Raw genomic sequence first — 11,596 nt, 5'->3', positions numbered from 1 at the left:
CTAAACTCCTCTCACTTCCTCCAAATAAAAGGTGTGGCTATGGGTACTCACATGGGCCCCAGTTATGCCTGTCTCTTTATGGGGTATGTGGAACATTCCTTGTTCCAGTCCTACCCCGGCCCCCTCCCACAACTCTTTCGCTGGTACGTCGATGATTACTTCAGTGCTGCTTCATGCTCTCGTCTGGACCTGGAAAAATTTATTAATTTTGCTTCCAATTTCCACCCCTCTATCATTTTCACATGGTCCATCTCTGACACTTCCCTTCCCTTCCTTGACCTCTCTGTCTCAATTTCTGGTGATAGATTGTCCAGCAATATCCATTACAAGCCTACCGACTTCCACAGCTACCTCGATTACAGCTCCTCACACCCCGCTTCCTGTAAGGACTCCATTCCTTTCTCTCAGTTCCTTCACCTCCATCGCATCTGTTTTGATGATGCCACTTTCAAAAACAGTTCCTCTGACATGTCTTCCTTCTTCCTTAACCGAGGTTTTCCACCCACGGTGGTTGACAGGGCCCTCAACCGTGTCCGGCCCATCTCCCGCGCATCCGCCCTCACACCTTCCTCTCCCTCCCAGAAACATGATAGGGTCCCCCTTGTCCTCACTTATCACCCCACCAGCCTCCGCATTCAAAGGATCATCCTCCGCCATTTCCGCCAACTCCAGCATGATGCCACCACCAAACACATCTTCCCTTCATCCCCCTGGTGGCATTCCGCAGGGATCATTCCCTCTGGGACACCCTGATGCACTCCTCCGTCACCCCCTACACTTCAACCCCCTCCCACGGCACCTTCCCATGCAACCGCAGAAGGTGCAACACCTGCCCCTTTACTTCCCCTCTCCTCACCGTCCAAGGGCCCAAACACTCCTTTCAAGTGAAGCAGCATTTCACTTGCACTTCCCTCAATTTAGTCTACTGCATTCGTTGCTCCAAATGCGGTTTCCTCTATATTGGAGAGACCAAACGCAGACTGGGTGAAAGCTTTGCAGAACACCTTCGGTCTGTCTGCAAGCATGATCCAGACCCCCCTGTCGCTTGCCATTTCAACACTCCACCCTGCTCTCATGCCCACATGTCCATCCTTGGCCTGCTGCATTGTTCCAGTGAAGCTCAACGCAAACTGGAGGAACAGCACGCCATCTTCCGACTAGGCTCTTTACAGCCTTCCGGAATGAATATTGAGTTCAACAATTTTAGATCATGAACTTTCTCCTCCATCCCCACCCCCTTTCCGATCCCCCCCTTTTTTCTAAAAATAAAAAATACCTGGAAAAACTCAGCAGGTCTGGAAGCATCGGCGGAGAAGAGTACAGTTGACGTTTTGAGTCCTCATGACCCTTCAACAGAATTCAGTTCTGTTGAAGGGTCATGAGGACTCGAAATGTCAACTTTACTCTTTTCCGCCGATGCTGCCAGACCTGCTGAGTTTTTCCAGGTATTTTTTATTTTTTGTTTTGGATTTCCAGCATCCGCAGTTTTTTGTTTTTACCCCCTTTTTTCTTTTTTTTCCAATAATTTATATAGATTTTTCTTTTCCCACCTATTTCCATTATTTTTAAATGTATTTCCATCCATTGTTTTATCTCTGCCTTTTAGCCGATTTCGATTCCTTCACCCCACCCCACCCCCACTAGGGCTATCTGTACCTTGCTTGTCCTGCTTTCTACCCTTAATTAGCACATTCCTTAGATAATATCACCACCTCTTTGTCCTTTTGTCTGTGACATCTTTTAGTTATCTCCACCTATCACTGGCCCTCTATCCATCTCTACCTGTCCCACCACCCCCCCTTAAACCTGCTTATATTTCACTTCTCTTGTATTTTTACTTAGTTCTGTTGAAGAGTCATACGTACTCGAAACGTTAATTATGTTCCGCTCCGCAGATGCTGCCAGACCTGCTGAGTTTTTCAAGGTATTTTTGCTTTTTGTTTTGGATTTCCAGCATCCGCAGTTTTTTGCTTTTAACATCTTGTGTTAAACGTGTTCCAGATTAAGAACCCAGCTTGATAATCTCATTACTTCTTTAACACCTAAAGTGTTTAACGAAAAGATATCCTCGCAGGGAGTGCACCACGATTGGGGAGTAATTCCCTGATTGGGTGCTCATAACTGTGTGTCTGCTTTTTCTATACATTAATTTAAACTGTCAGAAAATCAGTCATAATATCGTGTCGAGCTCCAAGCAGGAGTGTGGGACTGTGGAGTCAGCTCTTAGCATCCTCATTCCCTGAATTTAAGGTGGCGGCTAATTTACATCACTCAGTCTGATCTTTAATATGAGTGAAACTCTATAATTGAAACCATTAAACTGTTTTGAAGATATTAATAAACCATTGGGCTGGATTTCTGCTGTCAATGTTGAAGCATCAACACTTGTCACTGACGTGGAAGAAAGCTGCCTACAAAGAATGAGCAATTTCTGTGGTTTAGATTTCTCCTTTCCTGGCATCGGTTTGAATCTGCACCAAATTAAGGGGGTTTCAGGTTTCCAGAAACAGTGATGTCATCAAGCAGCTAATCAGATTCAAGTATTCTCACAGACAGCAAACCAAAAATTAAAAAGTGTGAAAATTCCCTCACTTCTAATTTTAAATTTTACAGGTAGCAAAATAAATGACTGGGAAATACACATGAGACTATGGTAAAGTCTAAAATATTACGTAAAATCTTTGAAAAATGTTGGCCTGAATCTTCTGAGGAATGGAAGTCACTGTCGGATTGCCACTCCACTCCTATATTTACTTGCCCTGCCCCAGACATCGACATTTCTTGCCCAGATTTCCAAACTGGGCCTCCTCAGAAATGTGTAGTGTAGAGTCTTCCTTCATCGTGCAGGAGTGTTGGGGAAACCAAGCCATACCCTCTTTTTAAAGCACTTGCTGCCACATTCTATTAAGTTTAAATGTCCCAAAGCCACTTTAGAAGTTACAGAGAGAAGGTAAGTGGCTGAGGAGGTTGGGTGGGTTGGGGGGAGACAGGGGTTGTGAGTATTGAGGCTAGTAAGGGGGATTGGGGGGTTGTAGGGTCAGGGGAGTAGCTAGGGGCTGTTGGTGGAGGTTGTTGGATGGTTGGAGTGTAGTCAGGTCAGGAGGGGTAGGCAGGAGATCAGGTGGTAGTGGGGAGGTCAGGGGATAGTCACATCAAGGGATACTTGGGTGGGTGTGGTCGTGTTGGTGGCTAGTCAGGGGGTTGTGGGGCTTGTTGAGGGAGTTGTGGGGTCAGGTGGGGGTGGTTGGGGGTAGTCAGGGGTCTGGGGGTAGCCAGGTTGAGGGTAGTTGTGAGGTTGCGTGGCTAGCTGGCGGGGGGTGGGGGGGTGGTGGCGGTCAGGATGAATCGGGGGTCAGAGGGTAGTCAGGAGGTAGTTGCAGGGTCAGGTGGGGTAGTTGGGTCAGGGGGTAGTCGGGTTGGGGTTAGTCATGGGGGTTAGGGGGATAGTTGGGGGCTCCAGTGGTGGTCAGTAATGGAGTTACCAAAGAGTTAGAACTGGGTTTAACCTTTCCTGGGTAATTATTCTGGTGAGTGAGCCGGAACAATCCAAAGTCTCCGACTTTAACTTGGAGTTTCGGAGGGTTCCAGGCACAGGGGAATTGCCCATTGGAAGTCCAAACTTCCCAGGTAATTCCCATATAGTCAGCATATGGGGACTCCTGAACGGTTTCCCAGCACATCTTGTGGGCTACCTGCAGGGTACGACCATCCGGAGATCAGAAGTTCTGGGCCATAATTTTTAAAGTATGTGAAATTTCATGTCACAGTGGAGAAGTTTGACATTTAAAACATGTATAAAATTACTCTTTTGGGCTCAGTGAGGCTTTTTAGCAGTCATTATTAACAGAATCGTGTGTACCTACACCACATGGACTGCAGCGGCTCAAGAAGGCAGCTCACCCCACCTTCTCAAGGGCAATTAGGGATGTGCAATAAATGTTGGCCCAGCCAGCGAAGCCCACATCCCATGAATGAATAAAAGTGTGCTGTTAAAAACCTAGTTATACCTCATTCAACAAGGGTTTCAAGGATTCTACCGTGAGACTGAGAGCATTACAATGCATGCTCCCATTAGTTCAATATATTGGAATTGATTGAATTCGGGGAAACTCAACAATTTACCGCCTGGAGAAGCAGAGTCACTGACAGCAACCTCCAGGTTTAACTGCGCATGCGTGGATTCTAAAAGTTTCTGTCATTTTCAGAATAGCGGTGATGATGAACGCTACCAAGTTTACCATCATTACTATGCAAAAATCCAGGCCGTTTGTCTTCTGTACACAAGTATGTCAGATGACGAAATGTCTCCAACCTGCAGCAAGCCATAAACTTACTCCTCACTCAACTTTCGACTCAGCCTCCCACGTTTTCCAACTGATTGATCAACTGAACACATATGCAGTATTTCGTTTCGTCAGAAACAGTAAAGGACTGTAAGTTGCAGTTAATGCAAGCAGGGTGTCAGAAACTGAGCTTCCTTCTCTTTAAACTGCAGCTGGGAGTAAATCATTTGCTCTTCATTTCCACCTTCTGAATTGGGATCCGCTTTGCAGATGTTCACAGTTGAATAGTCCGCCTGTAAATGTAGTGCAACGCATTAGTTGTCTATATTTTGATATATAGAGAATTTAGCAAGCAGCTATTTACTGTTTAAAACACATTAGTCTGCACAAGTTGCAACAAATTCGCCGCGGGTGTGACTTCAATCTGACCGCAATGTAGAGGTAAGTACATTCACACGATGGTAATTCACTTTTGAAACATGTCTATCAGTAACTCACTAAACAAGTACTTCATTATCTTTAATTGCCGCATCATGGTTGTTGTATTAATTTATGATCTCCATTGCAGGCTGTGGAATTAGATGCCTGGGAGGATTCTCTAGTAATTCGAAATCTACGTTCACAGTTTACCAACGTGCCTCAGCTGTTGACGTATTAGGCGCCTTCTTTTCTACCAATGGATCAGAATAAACGATCGCTAAATTCGGCGGGGTTTCTTTCATTCTGGCACAAAACACGGTCGCATATATTGTTTTATCCAATCTTGAAGTATCCTGCAAAGAGCCAGCAGTGTTAATAAACGCATTAACTATTAGTGCTTTACACATTTACTGGCGATCATAAGCAGTGTCTCCGAAGATGATGCAATGTTAATTTAGTAATATTTTGCATAATTAAATTAAAAAAAGCAATTCTAATTAAAATATTGTGAAATTAACTTCAGTACATGCCTAACAATTAAGAAACAAACTATACACTTGAGGCCTCAACTCTCGCGCTTTTTTTTCGCTGACTTTTTTCGCTGATTTTTCTCATTTTATTTCCCCTTCCCGTTTTCCATACCACAGGGTCAAAGCTCCTGTGAGGCTTCCTGTCTTGCATCCTCTCAGGTGCCAATGCTCCATCCCCAAGCTCAGGTTCCATTCTCACCCCCTGCCCAGTCCAGGCGAACCCGAGACAGGCTGCAGTGACTCCCCTATTTGCGCCGTTTATCAGGGGTTTGCATCGGAAGTTACGGCTGGGGATTGGGATAAACTCTGCAAAAACTACCCGCGCAGAACTCAACTCCTTCCACTTTCACCCCCCTTTTTTAAAGCCAAATATTTTCCTAATGACGGTGGCCATCTGATCGCGCCAATTTCCTACTCGGCGAGTTAAGATAAATTACTCCCCATCATGGGGCGCAATTTTCCACCCCGCCACGGCGGAGCCGGCGAACCATGAAATCTCCGTTCACATCGGCGGACCGGAAGATCCCGCCGGCGTCAGGGGTTGGAAAATTAAGGCTCATGTTTCACACTTAAATCCATTGTCCACGAAGCGCTGTATGAAATTCTGACGCTTCCAAAGGCGCGATTTAAACGAACGCGATTTGCTTTCTTTCTTGTCGAGATCGTCTATCCCTATTTACTGTTTTACCTCCTCTTGCAATTTGTTTTTCTCATTCTTAGGTATTGTTTTGCATCAAGGTCCTTGATCCTGCGTGAAGTTTCTCAGTGAGAAATCTTAAATCAAAAGATTTGGGGACTTAATCCGGGACTCAATCGAGCAATTAATGAAACAGGTCGCGTTTCAAAGCAAAATAAAAACAGGGTTGAAAATCACCGAAGAATGGGACATAAGATTACTGCCGAATCTGAACAAAAACATTCTCATGCACAGGGTGTATTTTGCTTGTACGTCAGACTAAAACCCAAGTTGCACAAAATGCAGGGCATGATACCATTGCGTTAAACATAACCTTATTCCAGGTACAGTACCTCTGGGACGGTCCCGGTAGACAGAGCGCTGGGTTCAACTAATTGCTTCTCTGGATTGAGGAAGAAAAAAACAACCGAAAATGATTACATGTGAAACTTTCGTGTCACGCCGAATCGATGCCCTAATTATTTTTTTATTCAGGGAAAAGAAACATAGCTCAATGTATTATATTGGCCTACAACGTGAGAATGGGCCAGTCTTACTATTATTGCTGATAAAGCATTTTATAAACTGGAAGCGCAGGAGTATGTTTATCTAAAATGGGAGACACTATATGGAGCAAAACTACTTTGGGACATGAATCACAGATCAATTTTACACAATTGTAAATGCTGCTCTGCTATCCAATAATGAGTCGAAGACTGCAATTTATGGAAGGGCAGTTTTACAGGATGTGACTAGATTTATCTTATAGCTGTATGAGAATCAATTAGATTTCCAAGAAATTAAGAAGCAATATTTTCAAAAAACCGTTTATAAGAAAGCGATTGAATGCAGTTTTCGGGCTTTTATGCTAGCGGTATAAGTCTATTTGGACTACAGCCTATAATATACACGCATATGGACAGGTAGATACAAGATAGATAACAGGCCCCACCATACAAAGGACAATTATAGCAGCGTTGAATCACATTTTGCAATGGTTTCACACTGAAACACCTAACTCAGTCTTTCTGTACCGAACGCTGCAATATTATGTATATCTTGAGCATAAGGGGAATTGAAAATTCATACAGTTGTGAACCATTGGGACAGATAGCCTAAGGACATGGTTTGGAATTCAATGTAAATAAATGTAATGTATATTGGAACAAAAACAAGAAATGTGTAGACCACTGATCAGCCTAATTTTATAAGAACTGTGAAAGTCATGGAGCCAGGTAAGCGCAGCGTGCGGGATATAAGTGGCTCCCTTTATGGGGGCAAAAACAGTCGAGTTCCAGGGAGTGACCAGGCCCGGTTTTAATACATGTATTAAAATAACACAAATGTAAACGCGGTAAATGGGGAAATGTGTCACAAAAGGACATCCCTGTACAATCGTTGAAAAGATAAGTGCTTGAGCGTGATTATTTCCCAGTTATTAACAGGGAAGTACTAGGTTATATCTAGAGATGTTTTATAATTAGGAAAAACAAGGTGTTCTAACCTTGTGTACATTGCTGCACACCCTGTGCATTGCACCTTTATATATTGGACTCAGAGTTGAGACCACTTGGTTGATCCAGTCCCAGGGTGCTAGGTTTTGCACAGCTCAAGATATCTTCATTTAGGAAAGGAAGTTAGGTAAAAATCTAGCTCTTAAAATGCCAAGAGACAGGCATAATGTAAATGTAAGCGACTGTGAGTCGAGAATTAGAAGCCACGGGTACAAAAGATACCGCAGAGCAGCCGAACAGACTCCCAAAAAAAGGGTAACTTAATAAAGGACTAATCTGGGTTTAGGATAGGAGTGATGGTTACAGGAAAACTCGAGTGAGGATATAGGTAACTGTTATCCTGTGATACCCGGCAGTTGATGTGCTTTTGTAAACAAGAAAATGTCATGATTGCTGAAATCGTGGATATGACAATGGATTAATCATTGAATCCGGGGTATATTGCTTTTAGGTGGGAGTCCAGTGAAAATTTGGAAAATAAAATTATCTCAGGATTTGTAGAAAAGGTGAACTTCATATGCCAGGTTGGTTTTTTTCTTACTGATAAATGTTGTAAAAACTGTACAACAATTACAAACTTTGATGAATTCCAGTTACCATATTTAAGCACATATATAACAACATATTCTGGCTGAAATAATTTTATGTAGAAGAACAGTAACAGAGTCTCCGTTTGCCCTCAAGCATTTGTTAAAAGACGTCATTATATCAATTGGAGAATATTTGCTATTTCTAATGAAAGTAGAATATCATAAACCTAACATTGCCATAATGAAAGTCTAATACTCACGTCTCGCTTTCCTGTTGCGTGCGGCTACAAGGAAAATAACGCATAAAATCACCAGCAGACACAGCAGCAAAGGCCACTGGACTTTGATTTTCCTGGAATCGGGATCTTTAAAAGATTCTTTAAAAGAAATTTGTATATATTTATCACAATTGAAAGTAAAAATCTCTGCCAAACAATACGTCCTTCAACTAATGTGATTGTAAGTGAAAACATGTAAAAGAGAAATTGTTGTTATTGCACCTCTCACTGTGCGGTAACCCCAGGATGTATATGTTTTTATGGGTTCCTTTCACATTGTAACCTTTAATTACACGTCTCAAGCACAGAATATAACACATGATTTGATATTCTGCGAGGCGTTAGCCTGTATTTCCCCCCTCGGCTGCTTCAGGGACAGAATTATCGCATCTAAAGTTAACACCTCTTCCAAAACAGCTGGTCGACGAATTCCCAGAAAGTTGAGAGTTGATCATCCAATAACGTGATTGGACGGTCAGTATTTCAAATTCTGAGTTTTCTGCCGACTGTTCACCTTCATTCTAGGGGGTGCAATTGAAGAATGCTGTGCAGGATTTCGGGAATATAATTTAGTCAAAATGGTAGGTCTGGTTGGTTTGCAGCACCACTTGTTTGTGTCGGTCTTGTTTTTCCCAGGAAGAAGTTGTGCAGCAACAATCAGATAATACAAAGTCAAAATGACCTCAGTAAAACCCAACATTCAGAGTTGAGTTCGGAACAAGTCAACAAAATTATGGATTAATTTCTGTTTGATTACAACCATATATTTACACGTAATAAGTAAGAGTTTAAATCCAGAGATCACTACATCCTTCTGACGATGTCAATTGAAATATCAGACCTATTGGTGTGGAGTGATCAGTGTTCACCAACACAGTTATTCTCCAAGCAGAGAATGAAGTTCAAGCAGCTCTGACATTCCAAATTCTTACACGGGCAAAGGGGGTGGTGCAAAACACTACTGAGAGGAACAGAATAATTGTTGGAAAGACGCGATCTAACTATTTACAATTTTATGCGGAAATATTGAACAGCACTGTAATAAATATCAGAAAATAATTTTAGACTAGAATGCCTCTGACGCGCTACCAATTACTGAATTGATCTGAAGTAAATTTATATTCAGGTTGTCCACACTGATTCACTGGAACCAGTTCCATGTTGAAAACACCCATATTTTGTACCCATTTTCTCCACTTCCTCCGCTGAATGTCTTGTTTGTTACTGGATGAAGGTTCAATAGATGCCGAGTTCCCACCTTCACTTCTCCCAAATGACAATTCTCGGTAACCCTTCTTCCAGTCTGCTCCTGGTCCCATACACCCTAACACTTTCCACCAAGAATCACTGGCACTGAGTCATGACCAGGAGCAGCAGTCCTGATCATTCGCTCTCTTCAGACGGCGTGCTTCGCTAATTGTAGCTCCCCATCAATAGCTGCTGAAGCTCAGCCTAGTGTTTATAGAACTATAGAAAAGTTACAGCACAGAAGGAGGCTATTCGGCCCATCTTGTCCATGCCAGCCCGAGGACACCCAGGTGCCCTTTCTAATCCCACCTTCCTGCACCCGGCCCATAGCCCTGCAGATTACAGCACTTAAGGTGCAGATCCAGGTACTTTTTAAAAGAGTTTAAAGTTTCTGCCTCTATCACCAACTTGGGCAGTGAATTCCAGACACCCACTATCCTCTGCATAAAAAAGTTCTTCCTCATGTCCCCCCTACACCTTCTGCAACTTATCTTGAATCTATGTCCCTTGGTTCTAGAATTGTCCACCAAGGGAAACAATTTTATCCTGTCCATTCTATCTATTCCCCTCATAATTTTGTACACCTCAATCAAGTCACCTCTCAGTCTTCTTTGTTTTAAGGAAAATAACCCCAACCTATCGAATCTCTCCTCGTAGCTACACTTTTCTAACCCTGGCAACATTCTTGTAAACCTCCTCTGCACTCTCTCCAGAGCTATTACGTCCTTCCTCTAATGTGGTGACCAGAACTGCACACAAAACTCCAGTTGTGGCCTCACCAGTGTTTTATACAATTCCAATATTATATCCTTACTTTTATATTCTATACCTCTGCCAATGAAGGAGAGCATTCCATATTTCTTCTTTTCAACCTTGTCTACTTGAACTGCTGCCTTCAGGGACCTGTGTACTTGTACGCCAAGGTCTCTCACTTCATCTACCCCTCTTAGTATATTCCCATTTATTTTGTAATCCCGTAACTGTTTGACCTCCCTAAATGTATGACCCCACACTTCTCTATGTTAAAATCCATCTGCCACTTTACCGCCCACTCTACCAACCCATCTATATCGTTTTGGAGATTATGGCTATCCTCCACACTATCCACTACTCTGCCAATCTTTGTGTTATCTGCAAATTTCCCAATCGTGCCCCCACGTTCACGTCCAAACCGTTAATATATAACACAAACAGCAAGGGTCCCAACACCGGGCCCTGTGGAACACCACTTGAGACAACTTTCCATTCGCAAGGGCATCCATCGACCATTACCCTTTGTTTCCTGTTACAAAGCCAACCTTTTATCCAGTTTGCCACATTACCCTGAATCCCATGGGCTTTTACTTTTCTGACCAATCTGCCATATGGGAAAAAACAAAAACAGAATTATCTGGAAAAACTCAGCAGGTCTGGCAGCATCGGCGGAGAAGAAAAGAGTTGACGTTTCAGTATGGGACCTTGTCAACTGTTTTAACCTTCACAGCACCAATAAACACTGGGTCATGAATACAATGATGTGACGGGTTGAATTACCATGAGTACTGCCACACTTTGAAACATAAATAATAGGACCTACCTGTAACTGTCAATGTGCTTCCATTGCCCCTCATACCTTTAGTGGACGGTGGATTCAGACTCATCAATTCACAATAATATGTGCCGCTGTCCCCAGGCTGGAGGCGGCTTATTGATATCTGCGATACATTTCGATCTTGGTCTTTTCTATTTACCACTCGGATTGACTGATTTCCCTTGCATCTGTCCATGTGAATAATATAGGTCTGATTATTTTGGTTTTTTGGTTGGTGAAGCCAGTTGATTACAAAGTCCTGAACTTCATCAGCAGAATAGACACAGGTCAGGTTCGCTGTCCCTCCTTCAGTCACAAGCAGAGAATCTGGGGTCTGGTATACCCGAATCCCTTCGGCAGCACTCAGTGACCAGTCAGGGCAGAAAATAGACATCTGCATCCATATTAATATCAGGATGTTCATGTTAACCAGGCGGCACCGGAGAACATCAGCCGTCAGGTTTGCAAGAGTCAGCAGAGGTTGAGACACTCGGTTACTGTTCATCTTTCACAGCTCTCGGTGCGGATGTCGGACGTGGGGAGTTTA

At 43.2% G+C, this 11,596-nt stretch overlaps 1 protein-coding gene across 1 annotated transcript; it reads right to left on the bottom strand.

The window, feature by feature from the left end:
• Positions 1–4,073: 4,073 nt before the first annotated feature.
• Positions 4,074–11,290, bottom strand: LOC144687101 (uncharacterized). The gene is made up of 4 exons (XM_078552859.1): positions 11,056–11,290; positions 8,214–8,330; positions 6,263–6,312; positions 4,074–4,576 (listed from the first exon to the last, which is right to left on the bottom strand). Exons 1-4 carry the CDS (start codon positions 11,243–11,245, stop codon positions 4,445–4,447), a joined length of 489 nt encoding a protein of 162 aa, XP_078408985.1. The 5' UTR covers positions 11,246–11,290; the 3' UTR covers positions 4,074–4,444.
• Between the last annotated feature and the right edge of the window lie 306 nt (positions 11,291–11,596).

Source organism: Cetorhinus maximus, chromosome 12 (assembly GCF_964194155.1).
Source record: "Cetorhinus maximus chromosome 12, sCetMax3.hap1.1, whole genome shotgun sequence".
NCBI classification, from domain to species: Eukaryota; Metazoa; Chordata; class Chondrichthyes; order Lamniformes; family Cetorhinidae; genus Cetorhinus; species Cetorhinus maximus.
The sequence above is the reverse complement of the archived record's forward strand: the minus strand, read 5'-3'. Positions and strand labels throughout refer to the sequence as shown.